Genomic DNA, 12776 nt, shown 5'->3' with positions numbered 1-12776 from the left:
TCAGAGTTATCTGCTCTGCAGTGTTCTCCGCCCTATCTGGTGTTCCATGCAGATATGGTGGTTTTGCGTACTAAGCCTGGTTTTCTTCCAAAGGTTGTTTCTAACAAAAATATTAACCAGGAGATAGTTGTACCTTCTTTGTGTCCGAATCCAGTTTCAAAGAAGGAACGTTTGTTACACAATTTGGACGTAGTCCGTGCTCTAAAATTCTATTTAGAGGCTACAAAAGATTTCAGACAAACTTCTTCCTTGTTTGTTGTTTATTCTGGTAAAAGGAGAGGTCAAAAAGCGACTTCTACCTCTCTTTCCTTTTGGCTTAAAAGCATCATCCGATTGGCTTACGAGACTGCCGGACGGCAGCCTCCTGAAAGAATCACAGCTCGCTAAGCAGTTAATTAGGAAGGTTAAAGCTGATGCAGAAGAGAAGATAGCACAGTCAGTAAAACATGGGGACAAAACATTCTTTAGATATATCAGTGAAAGAAGAGAAAAAAAAAAAAAAAAAAAAAGGTAGGAATAGTAAAATTGAAATCAGTTGATGGTAGAATAATAGAAGGAGATAAGCAGATTGCAGACTGTCTCAATGATTACTTCTGTTCTGTTTTCACTAAAGATTGTGAAGATACAATGTCTACATTAAGGGATGCTATGCAAAATAGAAACAAGCTTAACAGTAATCTTTTTTTACAGAGGATGAGGTTTTGTTAGCATTATCAAAAATAAATGTTACAAAGGCAGTGGGTCCTGATAATATTCATCCAAGGGTTTTAAAAGAACTTCGTTCAGTGCTAACTGTCCCATTAACTGATCTGTTTAATCAGTCACTATTAACAGGAGCTGTCCCAGATGATTGGAGAATAGCAAATGTAATACCTCTTCATAAAAAGGGCAGTAGAGAAGAATCTGGCAACTACAGGCCAGTTAGTTTAACTTCAGTAGTAGGGAAATTAATGGAAAGCCTCTTAAAGGAAAGAATTATGACTTACATAAAGACAAACAATTTAGAGGACCAAAATCAGCATGGTTTTACTTCAGGGAGATCATGTCAGACTAATCTAATTGACTTCTTTGATTATGTAACAAAAGTATTAGACAAGGGAGGAGCAGTTGATGTAGCATATCTAGATTTCAGCAAAGCATTTGACACCGTCCCACACAATAAACTTATTCACAAACTATATCTCCTTGGTCTAGATTCAAAAATTGTGAACTGGGTGGAATGCTGGCTTAAGGACAGAAAACAAAGTGTCTTAGTAAATGGAGTTCATTCAGCAGAGGGGGCTGTTACTAGTGGTGTTCCTCAGGGGTCAGTTCTGGGGCCTGTTTTGTTTAACATATTTATCTGCGATATCAGCAAAGGGCTACAGGGGAAAGTATGTCTCTTTGCAGATGATACAAAAATTTGCAACAGAGTGGATGTTCCAGGGGGGGTAGACAAAATGAGAAGTGATATACAACAATTGGAGGATTGGACAAACGACTGGGATCTAAAGTTTAACACAGCAAAGTGTAAAATAATGCATTTAGGGAAGAAAAATCCAAATGTTAATTACAGACTCAATGACACTTTACTGACTGTTACAGACGAGGAACAGGACTTGGGAATTATTATTTCAGATGATTTAAAACTTAGTAAACAATGTAGTAAGGCAGCGAGTAAGGCTAGCAGAATGCTTGGATGTATTGGTAGAGGTATTTGCAGCAGAAATAGTAAGGTTCTTATGCCACTTTATAGATCATTAGTTAGGCCTCATCTTGAGTATTGTGTGCAGTTCTGGAGGCCATATCTTCAGAAGGATATTAACAAACTTGAATCTGTGCAAAGGAGGGCTACCAAAATGGTACATGGTCTAAAAAATAAAACTTACCAGGATAGGCTCAATGACCTAAATATGTATAGCTTAGAGGAGAGAAGGGAAAGAGGTGATATGATAGCAACTTTCAAGTACATTAAAGGGTTTAGTAAAACTGAGGCTGTGGGTATTTTACATAAAATGGAAAATTCAAGAACAAGGGGTCATGAGCTCAAGCTAAAGGGTAGTAGATTCAGGAGTAATTTGAGGAAGCACTTCTTTACAGAAAGAGTGATTGATTTATGGAATAAACTTCCTCAAGAGGTAGTAGCAACAAACACTGTGGGGGACTTTAAAAATGCATGGGACAAGCATAGGGCTATCCTACGAACTAGATAAGTTTATACTGTTAGGTAAGGTGGGGCAGACTTGCTGGGCCTATGGCTCTTATCTGCCGTCAATATCTATGTTTCTATGTTTCTTCCAAAGGTTGTTTCTAACAAAAATATTAACCAGGAGATAGTTGTACCTTCTTTGTGTCCGAATCCAGTTTCAAAGAAGGAACGTTTGTTACACAATTTGGACGTAGTCCGTGCTCTAAAATTCTATTTAGAGGCTACAAAAGATTTCAGACAAACTTCTTCCTTGTTTGTTGTTTATTCTGGTAAAAGGAGAGGTCAAAAAGCGACTTCTACCTCTCTTTCCTTTTGGCTTAAAAGCATCATCCGATTGGCTTACGAGACTGCCGGACGGCAGCCTCCTGAAAGAATCACAGCTCGCTCCACTAGGGCTGTGGCTTCCACATGGGCCTTCAAGAACGAGGCTTCTGTTGATCAGATATGTAAGGCAGCGACTTGGTCTTCACTGCACACTTTTGCCAAATTTTACAAATTTGATACTTTTGCTTCTTCGGAGGCTATTTTTGGGAGAAAGGTTTTGCAAGCCGTGGTGCCTTCCGTTTAGGTAACCTGATTTGCTCCCTCCCTTCATCCGTGTCCTAAAGCTTTGGTATTGGTTCCCACAAGTAAGGATGACGCCGTGGACCGGACACACCAATGTTGGAGAAAACAGAATTCATGCTTACCTGATAAATTACTTTCTCCAACGGTGTGTCCGGTCCACGGCCCGCCCTGGTTTTTTAATCAGGTCTGATGAATTATTTTCTCTAACTACAGTCACCACGGTACCATATGGTTTCTCCTATATTTTTCCTCCTGTCCGTCGGTCGAATGACTGGGGTGGGCGGAGCCTAGGTGGGACTATATGGCCAGCTTTGCTGGGACTCTGCCATTTCCTGTTGGGGAAGAGATATTCCCACAAGTAAGGATGACGCCGTGGACCGGACACACCGTTGGAGAAAGTAATTTATCAGGTAAGCATAAATTCTGTTTTCTACATGAAGTACGGTAAATCCTATCGTTTGTAAAACGCTAGGATTTACTTTCACTTTAAATGAATAATCTGATTTGTTTAAATACATCTCCATAAAATTCTCAGGCTAATCTTTGCTGTAATACATCATATCTAGCATTTATTTACTATTTAATGTCCCTTTAGTCATTTTGTTTTCGTTATATAAGCACATGCTCAGGGTTTGGGCTCTAACTGTAAAACTCACATTGTCCTCTGCAGAGACGCTGAAACTGCTCCAAAGGCTTCTCAAGTCCCCGGGCTGTAGAAAGATCCCAGTCTTGGTCCAGAACAAGGACGATGTCATTGTCACTGCTTCCAACTTCAGTTCTGAGAGGTAGAAATCCGTCTTGATCACAACTGGATATTTTATCTATTGATACTTTTTACAAACAAAACATACTGTTGTCCTATGTGAGTGCTAAACCATGTGTGCAGCTGTTCTGTATGACCCTTGCTAATATCACTGCTTTTCTCATAGGATGTGTCCCATCTTCCAGATCTCAAATGTAACAGGAGATAATCTGGAGCTTCTTAAGATGTTCCTGAATCTTCTGTCCCCGCGCAGCAGCTCTCGGGAGGAGGAACCAGCAGAGTTTCAGATAGATGACACTTACTCTGTACCGGTAAGTAATTGGTTTTCGGATATGGGTATTTTAATACTGGGGGGGGGGGGGGCGGGTCATGCCATCCTCATTTCTCCAACATAGGTGTGTCCGGTCCACGGCGTCATCCTTACTTGTGGGATATTCTCTTCCCCAACAGGAAATGGCAAAGAGCCCAGCAAAGCTGGTCACATGATCCCTCCTAGGCTCCGCCTACCCCAGTCATTCTCTTTGCCGTTGTACAGGCAACATCTCCACGGAGATGGCTTAGAGTTTTTTAGTGTTTAACTGTAGTTTTTCATTATTCAATCAAGAGTTTGTTATTTTCAAATAGTGCTGGTACGTACTATTTACTCAGAAACAGAAAAGAGATGAAGAATTCTGTTTGTATGAGGAAAATGATTTTAGCAACCGTAACTAAAATCCATGGCTGTTCCACACAGGACTGTTGAGAGCAATTAACTTCAGTTGGGGGAACAGTTTGCAGTCCCTTGCTGCTTGAGGTATGACACATTCTAACAAGACGATGTAATGCTGGAAGCTGTCATTTTCCCCATGGGATCCGGTAAGCCATGTTTATTACGATTGTAAATAAGGGCTTCACAAGGGCTTATTTAAACTGTAGACTTTTTCTGGGCTAAATCGATTGATTATTAACACATATTTAGCCTTGAGGAATCATTTTATCTGGGTATTTTGATATAATAATATCGGCAGGCACTGTTTTAGACACCTTATTCTTTAGGGGCTTTCCCAAAGCATAGGCAGAGTCTCATTTTCGCGCCGGTGTTGCGCACTTGTTTTTGAGAGGCATGGCATGCAGTCGCATGTGAGAGGAGCTCTGATACTTATAAAAGACTTCTGAAGGCGTCATTTGGTATCGTATTCCCCTTTGGGTTTGGTTGGGTCTCAGCAAAGCAGATACCAGGGACTGTAAAGGGGTTTAAAGCTTAAAACGGCTCCGGTTCCGTTATTTTAAGGGTTAAAGCTTCCAAAATTGGTGTGCAATATTTTCAAGGCTTTAAGACGCTGTGGTGAAAATTTGGTGAATTTTGAACAATTCCTTCATGTTTTTTCGCAATTGCAGTAATAAAGTGTGTTCAGTTTAAAATTTAAAGTGACAGTAACGGTTTTATTTTAAAACGTTTTTTGTACTTTCTGATCAAGTTTATGCCTGTTTAACATGTCTGAACTACCAGATAGACTGTGTTCTGAATGTGGGGAAGCCAGAATTCCTATTCATTTAAATAAATGTGATTTATGTGATAATGACAATGATGCCCAAGATGATTCCTCAAGTGAGGGGAGTAAGCATGGTACTGCATCATTCCCTCCTTCGTCTACACGAGTCTTGCCCACTCAGGAGGCCCCTAGTACATCTAGCGCGCCAATACTCCTTACTATGCAACAATTAACGGCTGTAATGGATAATTCTGTCAAAAACATTTTAGCCAAAATGAACCCTTGTCAGCGTAAGCGTGGCTGCTCTGTTTTAGTTACTGAAGAGCATGACGACGCTGATATTAATATCTCTGAAGGGCCCCTAACCCAATCTGAGGGGGCCAGGGAGGTTTTGTCTGAGGGAGAAATTACTGATTTAGGGAACATTTCTCAGCAGGCTGAATCTGATGTGATTACATTTAAATTTAAATTGGAACATCTCCGCATTTTGCTTAAGGAGGTATTATCCACTCTGGATGATTGTGAAAATTTAGTCATCCCAGAGAAACTATGTAAAATGGACAAGTTCCTAGAGGTGCCGGGGCTCCCAGAAGCTTTTCCTATACCCAAGCGGGTGGCGGACATTGTTAATAAAGAATGGGAAAGGCCCGGTATTCCTTTCGTCCCTCCCCCCATATTTAAAAAATTGTTTCCTATGGTCGACCCCAGAAAGGACTTATGGCAGTCAGTCCCCAAGGTCGAGGGAGCGGTTTCTACTTTAAACAAACGCACCACTATTCCCATAGAGGATAGTTGTGCTTTCAAAGATCCTATGGATAAAAAATTAGAAGGTTTGCTTAAAAAGATGTTTGTTCAGCAGGGTTACCTTCTACAACCCATTTCATGCATTGTCCCTGTCACTACTGCCGCATATTTCTGGTTTGATGAACTGCTTAAGGTGCTCGATAGTGACTCTCCTCCTTATGAGGAGATTATGGACAGAATCAATGCTCTCAAATTGGCTAATTCTTTCACTCTAGACGCCTCTTTGCAATTGGCTAAGTTAGCGGCTAAGAACTCTGGGTTTGCTATTGTGGCGCGCAGAGCGCTTTGGTTGAAATCTTGGTCGGCTGATGCGTCTTCCAAGAACAAGCTACTAAACATTCCTTTCAAGGGGAAAACGTTGTTTGGTCCTGACTTGAAAGAGATTATCTCTGATATCACTGGGGGTAAGGGCCACGCCCTTCCTCAGGATCGGCCTTTCAAGGCAAAAAATAGACCTAATTTTCGTCCCTTTCGTAAAAACGGACCAGCCCAAGGTGCTACGTCCTCTAAGCAAGAGGGTAATACTTCTCAGGCCAAGCCAGCTTGGAGACCAATGCAAGGCTGGAACAAGGGAAAGCAGGCCAAGAAACCTGCCACTGCTACCAAGACAGCATGAAATATTGGCCCCCGATCCGGGACCGGATCTGGTGGGGGGCAGACTCTCTCTCTTCGCTCAGGCTTGGGCAAGAGATGTTCTGGATCCTTGGGCGCTAGAAATAGTCTCCCAGGGTTATCTTCTGGAATTCAAGGGACTTCCCCCAAGGGGGAGGTTCCACAGGTCGCAGTTGTCTTCAGACCACTTAAAAAGACAGGCGTTCTTACATTGTGTAGAAGACCTGTTAAAAATGGGAGTGATTCATCCTGTTCCATTAAGAGAACAAGGGATGGGGTTCTACTCCAATCTGTTCATAGTTCCCAAAAAAGAGGGAACGTTCAGACCAATCCTAGATCTCAAGATCTTAAACAAATTTCTCAAGGTCCCATCGTTCAAGATGGAAACCATTCGAACTATCCTTCCTTCCATCCAGGAAGGTCAATTCATGACCACGGTGGATTTAAAGGATGCGTATCTACATATTCCTATCCACAAGGAACATCATCGGTTCCTAAGGTTTGCATTCCTGGACAAACATTACCAGTTCGTGGCGCTTCCTTTCGGATTAGCCACTGCTCCAAGGATTTTCACGAAGGTACTAGGGTCCCTTCTAGCGGTGCTAAGACCAAGGGGCATTGCAGTAGTACCTTACCTGGACGACATTCTGATTCAAGCGTCGTCCCTTCCTCAAGCAAAGGCTCACACGGACATTGTCCTGGCCTTTCTCAGATCTCACGGCTGGAAAGTGAACGTGGAAAAGAGTTCTCTATCCCCGTCAACAAGGGTTCCCTTCTTGGGAACAATTATAGACTCCTTAGAAATGAGGATCTTTCTAACAGAGGCCAGAAAAACAAAGCTTCTGGACTCTTGTCGGATACTTCATTCCGTTCCTCTTCCTTCCATAGCTCAGTGCATGGAAGTGATCGGGTTGATGGTGGCGGCGATGGACATAGTTCCTTTTGCGCGCATTCATCTAAGACCATTACAACTGTGCATGCTCAGTCAGTGGAATGGGGACTATACAGACTTGTCTCCGAAGATACAAGTAAATCAGAGGACCAGAGACTCACTCCGTTGGTGGCTGTCCCTGGACAATCTGTCTCAAGGGATGATGTTCCACAGACCAGAGTGGGTCATTGTCACGACCGACGCCAGTCTGATAGGCTGGGGCGCGGTCTGGGGATCCCTGAAAGCTCAGGGTCTTTGGTCTCGGGAAGAATCTCTTCTACCGATAAATATTCTGGAACTGAGAGCGATATTCAATGCTCTCCAGGCCTGGCCCCAGCTTGCGAGGACCAGGTTCATACGGTTTCAATCAGACAACATGACGACTGTTGCGTACATCAACCATCAGGGGGGAACAAGGAGTTCCCTAGCGATGGAAGAAGTAACCAAAATTATTCTTTGGGCGGAGTCTCACTCCTGCCACCTGTCTGCTATCCACATCCCAGGAGTGGAAAATTGGGAAGCGGATTTTCTGAGTCGGCAGACATTGCATCCGGGGGAGTGGGAACTCCATCCGGAAATCTTTGCCCAAGTCACTCACCTGTGGGGCATTCCAGACATGGATCTGATGGCCTCTCGTCAGAACTTCAAAGTTCCTTGCTATGGGGCCAGATCCAGGGATCCCAAGGCGGCTCTAGTGGATGCACTAGTAGCACCTTGGACCTTCAAACTAGCTTATGTGTTCCCGCCATTTCCTCTCATCCCCAGGCTGATAGCCAGGATCAAGCAGGAGAGGGCGTCGGTGATCTTGATAGCTCCTGCGTGGCCACGCAGGACTTGGTATGCAGATCTGGTGAATATGTCATCGGCTCCACCTTGGAAGCTACCTTTGAGACGAGACCTTCTTGTTCAGGGTCCGTTCGAACATCCGAATCTGGTTTCACTCCAGCTGACTGCTTGGAGATTGAACGCTTGATTTTATCGAAGCGAGGATTCTCAGATTCTGTTATCGATACTCTTGTTCAGGCCAGAAAGCCTGTGACTAGAAAGATTTACCACAAAATTTGGAAAAAATATATCTGTTGGTGTGAATCTAAAGGATTCCCTTGGGACAAGGTTAAGATTCCTAGGATTCTATCCTTCCTTCAAGAAGGATTGGAAAAAGGATTATCTGCAAGTTCCCTGAAGGGACAGATTTCTGCCTTGTCGGTATTACTTCACAAAAAGCTGGCAGCTGTGCCAGATGTTCAAGCCTTTGTTCAGGCTCTGGTTAGAATCAAGCCTGTTTACAAACCTTTGACTCCTCCTTGGAGTCTCAATTTAGTTCTTTCAGTTCTTCAGGGGGTTCCGTTTGAACCCTTACATTCCGTTGATATTAAGTTATTATCTTGGAAAGTTTTGTTTTTAGTTGCGATTTCTTCTGCTAGAAGAGTCTCAGAATTATCTGCTCTGCAGTGTTCTCCTCCTTATCTGGTGTTCCATGCAGATAAGGTGGTTTTACGTACTAAACCTGGTTTTCTTCCAAAAGTTGTTTCTAACAAAAACATTAACCAGGAGATTATCGTACCTTCTCTGTGTCCAAAACCAGTTTCAAAGAAGGAACGTTTGTTGCACAATTTGGATGTTGTTCGCGCTCTAAAATTCTATTTAGATGCTACAAAGGATTTTAGACAAACATCTTCCTTGTTTGTTGTTTATTCAGGTAAAAGGAGAGGTCAAAAAGCAACTTCTACCTCTCTCTCTTTTTGGATTAAAAGCATCATCAGATTGGCTTACGAGACTGCCGGACGGCAGCCTCCCGAAAGAATCACAGCTCATTCCACTAGGGCTGTGGCTTCCACATGGGCCTTCAAGAACGAGGCTTCTGTTGATCAGATATGTAGGGCAGCGACTTGGTCTTCACTGCACACTTTTACCAAATTTTACAAGTTTGATACTTTTGCTTCTTCTGAGGCTATTTTTGGGAGAAAGGTTTTGCAAGCCGTGGTGCCTTCCATTTAGGTGACCTGATTTGCGCCCTCCCTTCATCCGTGTCCTAAAGCTTTGGTATTGGTTCCCACAAGTAAGGATGACGCCGTGGACCGGACACACCTATGTTGGAGAAAACAGAATTTATGTTTACCTGATAAATTTCTTTCTCCAACGGTGTGTCCGGTCCACGGCCCGCCCTGGTTTTTTTAATCAGGTCTGATATTTTATTTTCTTTAACTACAGTCACCACGGTACCATATGGTTTCTCCTATGCAAATATTCCTCCTTAACGTCGGTCGAATGACTGGGGTAGGCGGAGCCTAGGAGGGATCATGTGACCAGCTTTGCTGGGCTCTTTGCCATTTCCTGTTGGGGAAGAGAATATCCCACAAGTAAGGATGACGCCGTGGACCGGACACACCGTTGGAGAAAGAAATTTATCAGGTAAACATAAATTCTGTTTTTTAACATCTCCCACACTTCAGATTTGCTCATCTCCACAGTCCTCATTGTTCAATTTCTGCAGGGTGTGGGTACTGTAGTCTCTGGTACAACCCTGCGAGGGCTGATAAAGCTAAATGACTTACTCCTCCTGGGGCCAGATCCGCTGGGCAGCTTTACTTCCATTGCAGTCAAATCCATTCACCGCAAGCGAATGCCAGTCAAGGAGGTGCGCGGTGGCCAGACTGCTTCCTTTGCACTGAAGAAGGTAAGACGGCTGTACTAGATTTACCTTTTCTGTCAAAGCAAATTTAAGGATTTTATTATTCTATCCCAGTAACTCTCCCTTGTGACATATCTTTAGGCTTGATTAGGCTTTGTATGTGTCTGTTTACTTCAGTTTGTTTCCACAATTCCCTGATTCTGTATTCTTATGTCTCCAAGATTAAACGTTCCTCGATCAGGAAGGGTATGGTGATGGTGTCCCCGCGCCTCAATCCGCAGGCGTCCTGGGAGTTTGAGGCAGAGATTCTGGTGCTGCATCATCCGACAACTATCAGCCCTAGATACCAGGCCATGGGTACGAATCTCATCCGCTCATCTTTTCTGTTTTTTTAGTAAACCTAGAAGTAATGTGGTCTTGTTGGTGGAGAAACAATTCTTCCACTTTAAACCAAATTTTTTTTTTAATGTTAATCTAATTTAAAGATTAGTTGAAGTCATTAAAGGTGTCTAATTGTACATTAATAATAATTAGTGTTTGTTTTAAATAATAATAATTTAAAAAAAAAATCTTGGATCGGTTATCTCTGTATAGATTATTTTTGTTCTGTGCCTCTTATTTTTAGTTTGCACAGCTTTGGGACTGCAACTTGGGTTCTGGTTTCAGCCTTGTTTTTCTTGCCCTGCGCAACTATCATTCTGTTTCCTCTTGCAGTGCACTGCGGCAGCATCCGGCAGACTGCCACCATTCTGAGCATGAGCAAAGACTGTCTGCGCACTGGGGACAAGGCCACTGTTCACTTTCGTTTCATCAAAACACCAGAGTACCTGCACATTGACCAGAGGCTGGTCTTCCGAGAGGGTCGCACTAAAGCTGTGGGAACCATCACTAAGGTGAGCTGGGAAGCCAATCGCTGTCAGTGTGCTCAAGGACAGAAGCCTGGAGAAAGCAATGTATTGGCCCGCAGGGTACATAGCTCAGATACCCATTTAGTGGAAGTACCTGAAACAGACTAAGTGTGGCACATATGTATTTTCCTAAGCAAGGGTAAACTAGCCAGTCTAAATGACACGGACAGCGAATGTGCGGTCTACTTGTAGTTGGTATCCCCAAGGCAGAACATGCTGCGATCTGCAATGTCATCTTCAGAATGAACAGGACACATGCAAAATGATCAACCAGATCATTATTCTCATTAATGTTGGTTTGAAATGCATTGAACTCTACCCATATCCAGGTTTCCTGTGTGTGGCCATCTTAGGTGACAACATAAATGCATTGATGTGAGTACAAGGGATCTTTTTGTTATATATAGTGTGTGCTGAATTAAGATGTTTTGTGTTTGTTTCCAGTTGTTACAAAGCACAAACAACTTGCCCATGAACTCCAAGCCGCAGCAAGTAAAGATGCAGTCAACAAAAAAAGGCCCACTTACCAAGAAGGATGAGCATAGTGCAACACCAATGGATGATGCTTCACCCACAGCGGCTGCAGGAGTAACACCAGGGACAAGCATTTTGCAACCACAGGTGAGTGGCCAGTTGTAAAAGGAGTAATACTAGTGAGAGCTGTCATTTTGTGTTTTAGGCTGGTTCTCAGCTGCTGGGTTTTGTACGGTCATTTGTTTCTCCCCTTTTAATGTGTTATCAATAATCCATTTTACCTGCTGAGTTGTAGTAAATTGTTAACAAATTGCTCATTTACTTTTATTTTATCATTTGAAATGGCAGGTTTTGCTTTTTGTATCCCCACCTGCAATGAAAATTTCTGTACATAGTGCTGTTTACAAAAAACCACCTAGACGTGAAGGTTTAGATAAAAATTGCACTTCCAATGATAATTTGTGACAGAGAGGTACTAACATTTTAATTTTCCATTGTCCTCTCTAAGTGTTGGCCTGTGAGTAAAGAGTAATAAAGATAAAGAGGACTTTATGTAAATAGACAGATAAGATAGATACAAGCTCAGCCGTTGTGGTTATTAGAAACCGCTATTTCATATACAAAAATAAACATAGATGAACAATTTCCTATACTAACTCTGCAGCTGGTATAACAAGTCTTTGGAAACACATTAAGGAGAAACCCATTTTACAGTACACTGCCCCTTTATCTGGTGCACAATCCTGCAGTGTTCCTAGATGTGTGTGTGATACAAATGTGTAGAGAGAATGGTGTGAAATGTGTAGATGCCACTCAAGACTGAGCCGTCCTGTCCCATAGTGACAACACATGATCTCAGCCACTAACTAGGTCCTCATCTAAATGGATACTGATCCTTCAGAGACCCTTGTGGCATCAAATCGGTCAACTTCCACATGCTCTGTTGTGACAATATGCAGATTGTAAGGTAGTCCTTACATTAACGGAACTGAATATGGGAAATATGAAGTTAGGTTTCCTGTAATTAAACACAGCACAGACCCATGTGCTTGATGCTTGAGAGTATAATCAGTTTAACATGAAGTTGGCAAGCAGGTGAATTAATGGCATATCTCTATGCGCCTCTGCTGCTGACCACTGTTCTACATAATTTAGATAAGAAAGGGTTAACAAGCTGTAGTTTAAAGGGACAGTCAAGTAAAAAAAACTTTCATGATTCAAATAGAGCATGTAATTTTAAACACTTTTCCAATTTACTTTTATTACCAAATTTGCTTTGTTCTCTTGGTATTCTTAGTTGAAAGCTAATCCTAGGAGGTTCATAAGCTAATTTCTTAGACCTTGAAGGCCGCTTCTAATTTGAAAGCATTTTGACAGTTTTTCACCACTAGAGGGCGTTAGTTCATGTGTTTCATATAGATAACA

General features: G+C 42.5%; 1 protein-coding gene across 1 annotated transcript in view; it reads left to right on the top strand.

Annotated features, from left to right (window-relative positions):
- The window catches only part of GTPBP1 (GTP binding protein 1), a 56077-nt gene extending 44261 nt beyond the window's left edge, over positions 1-11816 (top strand). The window contains exons 6-12 of the mRNA XM_053689437.1: positions 3426-3540; positions 3685-3829; positions 9832-10014; positions 10191-10326; positions 10684-10862; positions 11322-11498; positions 11700-11816. Coding sequence (XP_053545412.1) covers positions 3426-3540; positions 3685-3829; positions 9832-10014; positions 10191-10326; positions 10684-10862; positions 11322-11498; positions 11700-11816 — 1052 coding nt within the window. The remainder of the gene's footprint in view (positions 1-3425; positions 3541-3684; positions 3830-9831; positions 10015-10190; positions 10327-10683; positions 10863-11321; positions 11499-11699) is intronic.
- Positions 11817-12776: the final 960 nt, after the last annotated feature.

The sequence above is a fragment of the Bombina bombina genome, chromosome 7 (assembly GCF_027579735.1).
Source record: "Bombina bombina isolate aBomBom1 chromosome 7, aBomBom1.pri, whole genome shotgun sequence".
NCBI classification, from domain to species: Eukaryota; Metazoa; Chordata; class Amphibia; order Anura; family Bombinatoridae; genus Bombina; species Bombina bombina.
The sequence above is the reverse complement of the archived record's forward strand: the minus strand, read 5'-3'. Positions and strand labels throughout refer to the sequence as shown.